The following is a 14137-nucleotide window of genomic DNA, read 5'->3' as shown; positions in this document are numbered from 1 at the left end:
ATGCACAAAAGATATGAGGTTATTTAAAGTGCAGGGTGTGGTCAGCTTTGTTTTTGTTTTTGCAAGATCAGATGGTATTTGGCTTATGAACAATGAGTATCTTCAAGAAGGTCTGACTCATGGATGTTCAACCAACACTCTTGGATTCAGAGGTGACTATAAAGCACAAATGATAATCCCGCTCCAACTTGCCCTCCACACCCTGGATGGTTTTCGATTGAAAGTTATGTACACGGGGATAACCTCTCAACTCTAATTCCCACCACTCAAAAGAAGACATTCAATTACACCCGAAGAAATCCTTCACTTCATAATTACAGAGAAGAATGGGATAGCAAAGTGTGTGCGACAAAAAATCTTGTGTGAGTGCAAAAATCCCTGTTCCAGGCATTTCTAAAACTTCAGAACATCACAGAAGACAGAGACAGACAAACACCCTCTAACAATATTATTAACACAAAGCCCAAGAGCCAGAACGAGGAGTGAACCAGCTAGAGGTATGGCTCTAAGGGCCCTCTCTTCCTTTCTATTCAGACTGCTGGAATAAAATCCTCTCATCCCATATTCCTCAGGGATTGGGATATGAGATCCCACAAAACTGCACAGAAATGTTCCCAGAGACTTATAGTCTATACTAAATCATTTCAGAAAAGGAATTAATTCTATGGATTAAAAATTCCTGGGAGTTCCCATCGTGGCGCAGTGGTTAACGAATCCGACTAGGAACCATGAGGTTGCGGGTTTGGTCCCTGCCCTTGCTCAGTGGGTTAAGGATCCGGCATTGCCGTGAGCTGTGGTGTAGGTTGCAGACGCGGCTCGGATCCCGCGTTGCTGTGGCTCTGGCGTAGGCTGGTGGCTACAGCTCCGATTCAACCCCTAGCCTGGGAACCTCCATATGCCGCGGGAGCGGCCCAAGAAATAGCAACAACAACAACAACAAAACAACAACAAAAAAGACAAAAGACGAAAAAAAAAAAAAAAAATTCCCCATTCACAGTTCTCATAAGTTTTTCATAAATCAGATTTCTCATTCTGAGAGACAAATATACTTTTTTCCTAATATTTTATTATGCAGAATCATTTTACAGGAGTTTTAAGAGCAGAAAGGTACAGTTTGTTGAAACGAAAGCAAAATGAAATGAACATTTGCCAGCCTATATATGTAGTTGCGTTCTATTCAGGTTCTCTGAAATAAAAGTCTAGAACTCTCTTTATACAACATGTTGATCCAACAGCAAGCCACTACTATTGATGATTCTCATACTTAATATTCTTACTGATTAATCTCAATGAAGCAGAGAGTTTTGATCATACCTGTGCTCTACAGTGGTCAGCAAATCTGGCATGCTCCCTGTTGGTGTAAATAAAGCTTTACTGGAATATGGAACAAAAATTCTAATACAGACCATGTTTGCAAGGAAAATAGAGCCTTCATCAGACACAGGTGGGATGTGCATATAGGAAGTTACAAACAGCAATACTATAGTAGACCATTATCCTTTCGAATGTAGAATAGTCATCTACTTTTTCCCTTTTGTTTCAAAAAAAAGATCAAAACAAATCAATTTCCAACTAATGCATTTTAATCACCTATATATTTTTTCTTTATTTCCTGACACTATAGCTATTTTCTATTGTAAAATCAGATATGATGAACATCATTTCTCCATATTTCATCACCAAGCGCAGTACTTTGAGTTCTTAATATATTTCTGATGATATCTGAAATGCAGTCTTCACCCAGAGTTCTGGAAGTAAAGCATAATGCATAAGCACATATCACTATACTACCTCAAAGTAGTAAAGTATAACCTAAAACTGCATTTTTGCACATAAAAGTACAAAATAGAGTGTGAGTAGTTATCCAAATAATTAGGATTCTCCAAAATACGTGCTGGGGTATGAATAAATGAGATCTCTGACTCAACTCTATGATTCATTTGCACAAGATTGGGAATTATTAACAAGAAGTTTGTGCTTCCTGCTTCAGAGTATCAACAGTACAAATTGGGGAATGGAGAAACAAGATGTTTCTATAAATTTGTAATTCTCTGCCTCCTGTTGATCAGGAGAATCCCTGTTGGGTGGCCTCCAGAGTTTGATGAGGCCTCTTTAAAGACTATTTTTATGCTGCTTTACTCTTCTGTTTCATTAATTGCAACTGCTGATTTCTCAGAGAATTTTAATTAGAGCTCTTTCACTCTGCTGATCACCTCAGGCTGTTTAAACAAAGGGCACAATTTTAGAAAAACAGCAAATAAGTAAAATTTGGCCATCTCATACATTTTGTACAAATTTATGAATAACTAAGGGAATAATAGCATGTGTGGAACAACAACAACAAATGTTTAATTATGGCCTGAGCCTGTGAGAAACTATGTAGGAAGAAGCTCCATGCTGAAGCTGGCCTGTTTTCTGAGAATCCAAATGCCTGAGCACTGGAACACTGCAGACTCTTGGAGGAAACAGCTAGCTCTTGCTATTTCCTTTTCAAACCAACTCGGAACCAAAAAGCAATTGATGTTTAGGAAACAACCTACGAGGAAGTGCATGTGTTTGAAAAAATAACAGTACTGTGTGACTGGACACCAAATGTGTGACCTGTTCAGTTCATAATCTTAATGACCAACATTTCTGTTTCTATAAATTTAAATATGAAAATCTTTATAGAATGGTACAATGAATAAACACATGCATTTTTTAAAAAGTTACAGCAGATCCCACCTCACACCAGTCAGAATGGCCATCATTAATAAGTCCACAAATAACAAGTGCTGGAGGGGTTGTGGAGAAAAGAGAACCCTCCTGCACTGTTGGTGGGAATGTAAACTGGTACAGCCACTATGGAGAACAGTTTGGAGATACTGTAGAAATCTATACACAGAACTTCCATATGACCCCGCAATCCCACTCTTGGGCATATATCCGGACAAAACTCTACGTAAAAGAGACACATGTGCCCGCATGTTCATTGCAGCACTATTCACAATAGCCAGGACATGGAAACAACCCAAATGTCCATCAACAGATGATTGGATTAGGAAGATGTGATATATATACACAATGGAATACTACTCAGCCATAAAAAAGAACGACATAATGCCATTTGCAGCAACATGGATGGAACTAGAGAATCTCATACTGAGTGAAATGAGCCAGAAAGATAAAGACAAATACCATATGATATCACTTATAACTGGAATCTAATATCCAGCACAAATGAACATCTCCACAGAAAAGAAAATCATGGACTTGGAAAATAGACTTGTGGCTGCCCAATGGGAGAGGGAGGGAGTGGGAGGGATCGGGAGCTTGGGGTTATCAGACACAACTTAGAATAGATTTACAAGGTGATCCTGCTGAGTAGCATTGAGAACTATGTCTAGATACTCATGTTGCAACAGAACAAAGGGTGGAGGAAAAAATGTATACATGGAAGGATAACTTGATCCCCTTGCTGTACACTGGGAAAAAAATAAAAAAAAAAAAAAAGAAAGAAAAAAGAATGTAAGTTCAAACGATGCGCTTACTTGTTCAGGCAATGCCTCCTTAGCTGACCGGGTCTGGGATCTTCTCTTTCCCGCTGGGGTCATGGCCGGTGGTCCAGCCACTGCCTGGCCAGGGCAGGGCGGGGCTGGGGCAGGGGAAGAAGCCACTCCCAGGCCTGGCATCTAGGACCCCACCTGAGACCAGGGAGCACCAGTGGCTAACCTGTGGAAGAAGAATTTGCAGTATTGGGAGCTCCCTTCTGGCACTGCCGGTTAAGCATTCCGCTGTGTCACTGCAGCGGAGCTGCTGCTGTGGCGTGGGTTCCATTCCTGGTCCAGGCAATTCCACACGCACAGGCGACCCTGCCCTCCCTCTTATCCCCCTGAAAAGAGATTTTGCAATCTGGAGGAGAAAAACCCCGGCGCTCAGGCAGGACCACTACAAAGTCAAGGTCACGTACCTGGCATATCTCCCGCATAAGCTACTCCCAGTACCAGGCAGACGCCTCCCTGGAAAAGAACCGCGCTCTGATGCCCCTGAGTCGTGAACCGGAAGAACTAACTGGTAACTGACCTACGGTAAGCTTGGGGCGGAACTTTAAATAAAATCCTCCATTGCTCTGAGACCCGCGCTATAGAAAAGTCCTACAGCAACAGCCAACACCTGCAAGGCGTCAGCAAATTTAGCACAGACCTGCTGGGGGAAAGCGCCCCGTTTACAGGCTGACCCGCAAGGGTCTGCCCTGGAAGCCGCGGCTTTGCAGTATCCCTAAGATCTAGCGGACTTCTGGAGCGGCGTCCACCAGCATCAGGAGGATGAGGCTCTTCATCTGCTACGACGTGTGCGGAGCGCGGCAGCTCCTTCCACATGCCAGCCCTGCACTTCTCTCCACCGGGACACCTCACCCACCTGGTAGCTCCGCCCAGTGGCCAAGGACACTGTGAACACTCTGGGACCCGGGCTGAAGGCCCCCAGACAAGGTATCTGGCTCCTCGAAGATCACCGGGAGGCTCAGCTCTCCTCAACCCTGTGCACAGCTCCCCACGTGGGAGCCAACAAGAATGCGGTTCCTCCCCTTGTTTTCCCCCACAGGACACCCTGCCATTACATTTCATTTCTCTGGGACCAGGCTGTGGAAATATCCAGAAGTCGACATTTCAGTACTTATTTTTGGCCCAGGATGGAACAGGGAACATTCATTCAAACCATATCTTTTGCAGTGTTTTCTGTCTCACTCTGTTCCACCGAGACACGCCTGCAGGGTTTAAGGCCTGTTTTGGTCACTATGGAGACCAAGGGCAGATTCAAGCCTAGGGAGCTAGGTCCTGACCTTGCGACCCCAACCCAGGAAACTTGGTCTGCAAAATAAGGCTCCAGTAATTCAGAGGAGGAGCAGAACGGCGCCAGAGCTTCCATTCACAACATTTCTATGAAATTCATACATTCTTTTCCAGCTCTTAAAATCCTTTATCACTTAAATATTTGTCAAAGATTTACCTTTGGATAAAAAAAATAATTTTTTAGCTTTTATATTTGAGTTTATTTATTCAAATTTTAGAACACAACTATATTTGAATATTAAAAACAATTGCAAATAATGAGCATCATATTATCAACCTTTGCTCATTCACTACTGCATACAAAATGCAAGCGGGGAGTATTATTCACTGGCCTATTAAGAATCTGAGAGTGGAAAGAGATTTTGTGGCTCAGCGGGTTAAGAACCTGATATAGTCTCTGTGAGGATGCGGATTCCATCCCTGCCCTCCCTCAGTGGATTAAGGATCCCTTGTTGTCACAAGCTGTGCCATAGGTGGGCAGCTGCAGCTCCAATTTGACCCCTGGCCCAGGAGCTTCCATATGCTGCAGATGAGCCCCATCCCCCAAAAAAGAAAGAAAGTGATCGACTCACCCCTCCCCCAGGATGATATCCTTCCTTCTCCTAAACCACTTCATTACAATGGTGCTGTCTTTGCTGATTTGGCTGAAAGCCCAAATCTGCCTGATTTCCTCAGCTTCTTCTTTCCTTCCACTCAGGTAGGAGTTTTTCCAGTAAAAAGAGCTTATCAGAGAGAGAATGCTTTTCTCAGGAAAGTCTAGGTTTTTTAATTCATTTTTTAAAGTTTTATTGAAGTATGGTTGATTTTCAATGTTGTGATAATTAGGAAAGTTTAAATTTGATAATTAGAGGACCCTTTTCATAGGGTCTGTAGTGATTGGCATGCCTTCATTCAGCAGACCTTTGAAAACTAATGGCCTCTGTATTTAGTCTTTTTTCTTCATTTTTCTTCCTTCATGACAAGTCACTTTTAGCAATAATCAACAGACGGCCTTTAAATTGCTAATGGTAAAACTCAAGTAAGGCTTTGATTTTCAAGAAATGTAGTAAATGTCATAAATCTTTCATCTCAGGCTTATTTCAGATCCCAGCCATGTGCTGTTACCATTCTCTTTCTATAGCAGCAAAATGTGTATGATTAGTGTTCAGTTAATGGCAAACATCATAGCATAATCACACTTATTATGATTAATTCTTTAGATGGGGTTTGTTCAAGCCCATGTGGAAAACATGTCCCATGTCTGAAAATTAATTCTAAGCAATAATAATCTGGAACAAAAATACTGCAAATTACAGTTGACCAGAATGCCAATTAATAATCTGAAACTCCAATCTGTGAATAAGGCTGTGCTTCCAAAATTTACGCTACTGAAGAAATGAAAGCTTATTAATTACCTAAACTACTAGCAGCTAACCCAGGCTGCATACAGGAGCACAGATGGCTAATTGGCTTCAGTTGGTGGAGGGTCACTTTAAATTTTCTTTAAATTTTGTTATAAAAAAATTTCAGAGCTGTTAACTGATGAAAAATATGGCCCTTCATAGATAACCTGATTCCCATTCCTTTTTCCCCCAGGTTTGATTGAAAAAGTGACAACCAAACTATCCATGTCCATCTACCAGCTAATTGATATCTATTGCTGCAGCTTTTATGCAGATTTCCAGCCTCTGAATGCACCTAATAGTGTTTCCTGTGTAAATCTTGGGCTCCATTCCCACCTTAGTTTCACAGTGTATGCTGCTCACAACATTCCAGAGACCTGGGTGCACAGGTGAGTGGTAGTGAGTTTTTCACAGAAGAATTAATTAATTTTTATATAACTTCTGAGTATAATGTCTTGTTCTTATTTTCAGCAGCAAATATTTCATAAAATTTTGAAATTTATTCTGCATAGATATATCCTTATTCTTAAAATCTTTTAAAATTGTATTTCCCATTATACATACCTTTTTCCTTAAGCCTTCTCTCATCCTCCATATTAAAAATAACTACATAGTATCAGTATATTATTACAGAAACAGAAAATGTTCATTCTATTTCATGATTGCCATAAACTTTTCATTTTTAAAGTTTGAGTTTAAATGACTAAAGCCAGTGGACAGAGAGAGATACATATACAGGGAGATAGAGAATATTTAAAAATAGGATAACAACTTTCTTCAATTCCCATCACATTGTAAGTGGTAAATATTTTGTGAGATTAGTAACTTGATAGTGGGAATTAGCCAAGAGTTATTTGACTTACAATAGAAATTAACTATAATTATGCATGGAACATTGCCAGATTTTAGGATGATTCTATTATGTAGTATTTTCTTGAATAACATAATTAAGGTAATATTGTATTAGTTATTTTAAATTCATTATGGATTAAATCTATGAGAATATGATTAAATCAATTAAAGCTGATAAGAGAATAGTAATTTACTAATGGATTTATTATACCCATTGCATTTAGCATCTCAAAGAAAAGTTGAAAGAAACAATTTTAGTAAAAAGAAATAATTTTTATCTTGGTCTATGTTTTTGCAAGTGACTGAACTGTACAAATATTTCTAGAGTAAATTATAAAAGAAAATTTACCTTTATATGTAAACTAAAAAAATTCTACCTGTCTTACATGCACATTTCCTTAAAACTCATAGGATGATTCTTTTATGCTTTTTCCCTTTCTTAATTTTATGAAGAATTTTAAGAGGTTGATGTATAATGTAACAAATTGCTACTGTAATGACTCTTCTCATAAATTTTAAACCATTGGTGTATCCTTATTAATTTACTTCACATGAAAATAACTATGTAGCCAGGTAAATACAGATAAAGCTATATGCATAAGAGCATGTATGTATAAATACATGTGACATTTAGTTTTATTTTTTTCCATTGTTCTTCTGTTTCCCATCTTATTTATTTCACATCTAATCTTTATTATTTTCTTCCTTTTCTTAAATTTGGGCTTAGTTTGTTCTTTACCTAGAAGAAAATATATCTTGCTTAATATATTTTAGTATAAATTTAGGTTGTTTATTTGTGATTTTTCTTCTTTTAGTGTAGGCATTTATTGCTATATTCTTCTCTTTTAGTATTGCTTTTGCTTCATCTCATAAATTTTGGTATGGTGTATGTTCATTTTAATCTGTCTCCAGGTATTTTCTAATTTCCCTTTTGACCCATGGGTTGTTCAAAAGTGTTTATTTCTGTTGCATGATCTCACTTAAGTGGAATCTAAAAAACAAAACAAAAAATGAAAACAGAAATAGGTGAAGGGGATTAAGTGGCATAAGCCTCCAGTTATATAATAATGTTACAGGGGTGCAACATACAGTATAAGGAATATGATCAATAATATTGTAATAACTTTGGGTACATATGGTTACTCAACTTATCATGGTGGCCATTTCATAACATTTGCAAATGTCAAATCATTAGGCAGTACATCTGAAATGAACATAATATTGTACACCAACTATATTTCAATAAAATAAAAAAGAAAAGGGAACTTTAAAGGGTTAGTTACCATTAATTTGAGAATTTAAGTTTTCTTTCTGCTATTAATTTCTAGTTTTAGTCCATTGTGATCAGAAAATATACTTAGTATGATTTCAGTCTTCTCAAATTTTGTTGAGACTGTTTTGTGACCTATTTTGTGATCTATGCTGCAGAATGATCTCTTTGCACTAAGGAAGAATGCATGTTGCCCCAGATTGGATAGATTGTTCTGTATATGTCTGTTATAGATTCATTTGACTGTAGTGTTATTCAAACACTCTGTTTCCTTATTGAGCTTCTGTCTGGTTATTCTATTCATTCAGTATTGAGATCTTCTATTATTGTGTTGTTGTCTATTTCTCCTTTTCATTCTGTCAATGTTTGCTTAATATATTTGTCTCAATTTGGGGTGCATGTGTATTACAACCTTTGTATCCTCTTGATGAATGACCATTTTATCATTATATGATGTCCTTGTCCATTGTGAAAGTTTTGACTTAAAGTCTATTTTGTCTTATGTAAGTATGGCCACTTCTGCTCTTTTGATTAATATAATAAATATTCGTGTGGTATATTTTTTTCTGTCCTTTAACTTTCAACCTATGTGTGTCCTTAAACCAAAGTGCATCTTTCATAGACAGAATATAGTCGGATCTTATTTTTTTTAATCCATTCAGTTATGCTGTGTCTTCTGATTGTGGAGTTTAATTTACATTTAATGTAATTAATGATAGGAAAGGACTTAACTATTGCAATTTTTTTCATTTTCTAGGTTATAGCATTTTGGCCCTCTTTTCCTTTCTTGCCCTTTTCCTTTTTGATCTGTTGATTTTTTTGTAATGGCATAAGCTTCAATTACTTTCTGATTTTTTTCTGTGTTACCTTCTATAGGTAGGTGCTTTCTTTGTGGTGGCCATGGACCTTACCGAAAATATGTTTTACTTAAAACACTGTTTTAAGCTGATAACAGCTTAAATTTAATCGCATAGAAAACCACTCTTTTCTTCTCCCCTCACCACACTTTATGGTATTGATACCACAAATTACTTCTTATATTTTATGTATTTTTATAATTAAAGTTTTCCTATAACTTGTCCCTTAAACCCTATACCAGAGCTGAAAGTTGTTCATATACCACCACTAAAGTTTTACAGTGTTCTATATTTTTCTGTATATTTTCCTTTACCAGCAAGCTTTTAAACTTTCAGATGCTTTTGTGTTGATATCTGGTATCCTTTCATTTCAAACTGAAGAACTTCTTTAGCATTTCTTGTAAGTCAGCACAGTGCTGATGAACTCCCTCACCTTTTGTTTACCTGAGAAAGTATTTCTCCTTCATTTTTAAAGGACAGTTTTTCCAGATATAATAATAATATTTTCTTTCATAACTTTTAATAGAATATCCTGTTCCCTTCTGACTTTTAAGAAATCTGCTGAAAAATTGGTGTGATCTCTTTTATGTGGCATATCACACATATTCTCTTACCACTTTCGAAATTCTCTCTTTGTCTTTGACTTTTGATAGTTTAATTTTAATGTATTCTAGTGTGGTCTTCTTTGGGCTCATCCTAGTTTGGTCCATTGGGCTTCTTGAATCTGGATGTCCATTTCCTTCCTCACACTTAAAGAAGTTTTCAACCATTATTTCTTCAGGTCAATTTTCTGACCCTTTTTGTCATTTTTCTCTGCCTTGAACTCACATAATGTGTTTATTTTCCTTTTGATTGTGCCTATAAGTCCCTTAGGCTTTCTTTACTCTTCTTCATTTTTTTTCTTTTTGTTTCTTTGATTGGATAAATTCAAATGCATGTCTTTGAGCTCACTGATTCTGCTTCATCAAGTCTGCTCTTGAACTTCTCTATTGATTTTTTTCAATTCGGTTATTGTATTCTTCATTTCCAAAGTTTGTTTTTTTAATATTTTCTGTCTCATTCTTATTCTCAGTTGGTTCAGGCATCATTTTCCTGAGCTTATTGAGCATTTTTATTAATTTTTCTTCTTTGTCAGGTGGTTAATATACTTTCCTTTCTTTAAGGCTGGTTTCTGGAGGTTTATTTTGTTCCTTTTGTTGGGCCATGTTTTCTTTCTTCGTATACCTTCTTTTACTTTGTATTGGAATTTGAGCATTTGAAAAAGAAAAATCCCAGTTTTTACGGATTGGTTTTATACAGGAAAAGAATGTCACCATTCAATCCAGCTAGAGATTTGGGGGGGGGGGGGACTTTCAAACCTTTTCCATAGGTGCATCTTTCCTGGACTTGTGTGTAAATTCATCATTAGAGAGGTTTTACTTCTTTCTTCAATAGCTTGAATTTCTTGTTTTGTCTAGTGTCGGCCTTTGGTACTGCAGGTTCTTTGGTGCTCCATAAGCTGCCCTGTCTTTTTTTGTTCTCAGCTGCTCCCAAGCATCCAGAGTATGCCAGGTGCCATAAGTGCTCTGTTGAGTAAGACATAAACCAATTCCTCATACAGCCTCCTGAAAAACCCAAAATGCCATATGCACAATACACTCGCCCCACTCCCCTCTCCCCCTGCCAGTGCAGAGGCCATCAAGCTGCATTGGCCTCTTGGTGCTGTCCCACAGATCCTCTGTAGTGGCAGCAAGCCTCCAAGCTCTTTTTTGTTCTCATAAGTCTGTGGACCTCAGCCATCCACAGTTTATCATATCCTGTTAGCATTCTGAGACAAACCAGTTCAGCTCTTAAAAAGCTGAAACATTGGGATCACAATCCAAATCTGTCCCAAAGGAGAAGCCAGGAGCTGGGAGTTTTCTCCTATTCATTTTGCACTGAGCTGGGAAGTGGTGAGTGAATCTGCAGTGGTTCAAACCAATGCCTTTGTTCTCAGAGGTCTCCAACCTGGCATCCACTCCTATTCAGCACAAGAGTCTTATTAAGGCAAGACAGAAACTAGTCCCTTGGCTAGCCCCCTAAAAGTTTGAATGTTAAAAATATGTTCCAGTCTTCTCTTTTCCACTCTAAGAAGAAGCTGGGAGTTGAGAGTTTCCTCCTGATCACATAACATTCTGCTGGGAGGAGGACCTCTGGAAAATGAGGAACATGAATTTTCCAGCTGATGTCTATGTGAATGGTTTTGCATTTGCCTGGATGCAAGAGCCTTCTGAGTTGTTTTTTTCATTTCTCACAGAGGGAATTGATCCCTATGTTGTTGTTGAATTAGTATCTCCATGGGGGAAGGTCTAGGGCTTCCTCTTTTGCAGTCTTCCTGGAGTCACCAAACATAAATTCTTAGTCATTGTTATATTATGCTCTATACAAGCAAACAACACTTTATCATTTGACTTTTAACTATAAAAATAATTGACCCATATAGGAAACTATTTCCTTTACATGTTCAGCTCATTAAATCAATATTGTTTCTTTTTAGCTATAAAGCATTTTCTTTTTCCTGTTGGCTTACATATGCTGGAAAGAAGCTGTGTCAAGTGAGAAACTACAGAAATATTCCAGTCAAAAAATTATTATTTTTCTTGGTCAACTGGAATGAAACGTAAGTTTAATCTTTATTCTGAGGAATCGTTTGTCTAATAAAGATCAGGATTTTCCTCTCCCCCCACTTTTTTTAAGTGAAGGGTACAAAACTTTTGATGTTGCCTATTGATTTGATTCAGTGATGTGATGAATATGCTAGGAATAATAGATAACTGACTTCAGTTCAGCAGATTAAAGGCCCATTTAAAAAATCTAGACAAATATCAAATCTACCTTTTTTAAACTACTGAAAGAGGGAAGTGGGAAAAAGGAGAAGTATTAATCATTCACAGACTATAGGTAAAAGAAACACCTGCTATTTGGGGTTAGAGGGGGATATATTTCAGAGATAACAAAAAATAAAGAAATCATCTAATAGCATATGTAATTTCCATTTTCCCCCAAAAGCCAATTACAGATTTGTGTTTTTTTGTTGTTGTTGTTGTTTTTTGTTTGTTTGTTTGTTTTGTCTTTTTGCCATTTCTTGGGCCGCTCCTGTGGCATATGGAGTTTCCCAGGCTAGGGGTCAAATTTGAGCCATAGCCACCAGCCTACACCAGCAACATGGGATTCGAGCCACGTCCGCAACCTACACCACAGTTCACGGCAACGCCAGATCCTTAACCCACTGAGCAAGGCCAGGGACTGAACCCGCAACCTCGTGGTTCCTAGTCAGATTCGTTAACCACTGTGCCACGATGGGAACTCCCAATTATAGATTTGTTTAAACAATCAAGTTTTTCGACAGTCACTATCCATGCTTGTGTAAACTGTCATCTAATTTGGGGTTATCAATCCTACTTCTTCATTTGATAGAGATTTATTAAATCAAGAAAGAAAAGTATCTTCTTGACACAATCCATGCCCTCCTCTTTCCCTCTGCCCCCCACCGCAAGCCTTTTGCTTTACTCAGAATCTCAGAGGGCTCCTAGGCCCCATCTATGGCTTTTACCTGGCTACCCTTGCTTTTCCTTGCTGTTCTTATGACACTGCTCTGCTGTCATTTCTTTGGGTTCTCTACTGATCCACTGAGAAAGAGTCCAGTTTTCTTCCCACCACAGCCCATCCTCCATCAGCCCTTTCAGAAGGTCTCACTTTCATGGGAGATAATTTGACTCCCAATATTGTAATTTCCTATTGATGTGTATATATATAAACCAACATTTCCAGGAATCTGAGGACATTGTTAGATAATATTATCTATCCCACTCTTAGTGTTACCACAATCAATGGAGGAATACTGCATCCTGAGACAGAATATGTGGTCCTCAATTTTTACATATTCTGTGGTTTCTTCCATCCCAAAGCAAATCTTCCTTCTAGGACTGAGACAACCTTTATCTCCCCTTGTTTGATTAAAATTCTTAATTGCTTTGATCAAAAACCTGACCTTCAATTACAAAATCCCCTTTCGCTGTACCTATCAGTTCTGCTTTTAAAATTCTTTGGTGGCTCCCCAATTCCTATAAGGTAAAATACAAGTAATCTAGCATAGTACACAAGGCCTTCTGTGGTATGGCCCCTGCCTATCTCTGCACTTTCATCTCTAGAGTTAGCCCCACTCTGAGCCCCTGAACCCAGCCACTCTCTGCATCTGATCCATTTACCCTAACTATAAATTGAGAAATAACGTCTCTGCTAAGGGTCAGGAGCACAGTGCCTTCACTGCCTACTTTGGGAACCCCTAATTGTCTACTAAAAACACTCTTCTACCTTCTCTATAAACCTTTTCCTGAGTCATTTCTTAAAAACTGGCCACCTTTTCTTTTTTTCTTTTTTGATCTGAACCTCAAACTACTCTCATATGGCCCCTTACTGAATGTGTTTTGTTCATATTTGTTTGCTTCTGCTAATGATACAATGGTCTTTATTTTTTATTTAAAACTTTTATCCCCAACAACTTAAGCAGCACAAGAAGACAGAGTAAGTGTCCAGTAAGAGTCCAGTTTATTGCTTGCCAAATGAATGAATTTTGTAAAATAAGTGACTTCTCAAAAGTGCATTAACCAGCTCACTTACTAGGGTTTTTCTTCTGACTTAATTAAAACTTATTCCTGGTTGTTTCAAAAAATCAGGTTCATTTTCAGCTGAGAGATACACACCATCATTTAAATAATTTAAAGGAAAAATCTGCTAATACTAAATTCAATTTTAAAGAGAAAAATCTCAAAATAAATCAAAAATCCTTAGTGTTGGTGACATAACTACATTGATATACTTTTCTTCTCTTCCTTCAAGAGTACATGAGTTATCTTTTCTGTAGGAGTTTCTTTGATTCCCCCAAGAGTTAGTTATTTTAACCCAGAGTTATTTTATTTCCATTAAAAA

At 37.9% G+C, this 14137-nt stretch overlaps 2 protein-coding genes across 18 annotated transcripts in view; one reads left to right on the top strand and one right to left on the bottom strand.

The window, feature by feature from the left end:
- PIK3C2G (phosphatidylinositol-4-phosphate 3-kinase catalytic subunit type 2 gamma) overlaps positions 1-14137 on the top strand; it is a 518046-nt gene that overhangs the window by 255540 nt on the left and 248369 nt on the right. For 14 of the 15 annotated variants that reach the window (XR_014803777.1, XR_014803780.1, XR_014803778.1 and 11 more), the window contains 2 exons: positions 6405-6600; positions 11706-11828. Coding sequence is in view for 10 of the 15 variants with exons in the window: in XM_084956629.1 (XP_084812755.1) it covers positions 6405-6600; positions 11706-11828 (319 nt within the window). In the remaining 5 variants the exon portion in view is untranslated. Of the gene's footprint in view, positions 1-4081; positions 4470-6404; positions 6601-11705; positions 11829-14137 lie in introns of those variants that run through there. The other variant, XM_084956633.1, reaches the window with a different exon arrangement.
- The window catches only part of RERGL (RERG like), a 260323-nt gene that overhangs the window by 224867 nt on the left and 21319 nt on the right, over positions 1-14137 (bottom strand). For 2 of the 3 annotated variants that reach the window (XM_084956672.1, XM_084956670.1), the window contains exon 3: positions 3531-3711. The exons of the other annotated variant lie outside the window; for it this stretch is intronic. The gene's annotated coding sequence lies outside the window, so the exon portion shown is untranslated. The remainder of the gene's footprint in view (positions 1-3530; positions 3712-14137) is intronic. 3 annotated transcript variants of the gene reach the window in all.

The sequence above is a fragment of the Sus scrofa genome, chromosome 5, assembly GCF_054392235.1.
Source record: "Sus scrofa isolate SSC_HxYL_T2T_F1_AM1 chromosome 5, Sscrofa_HxYL_maternal_Yorkshire_Landrace_v2.0, whole genome shotgun sequence".
In the NCBI taxonomy this organism is placed as follows: Eukaryota; Metazoa; Chordata; class Mammalia; order Artiodactyla; family Suidae; genus Sus; species Sus scrofa.
The sequence above is the reverse complement of the archived record's forward strand: the minus strand, read 5'-3'. Positions and strand labels throughout refer to the sequence as shown.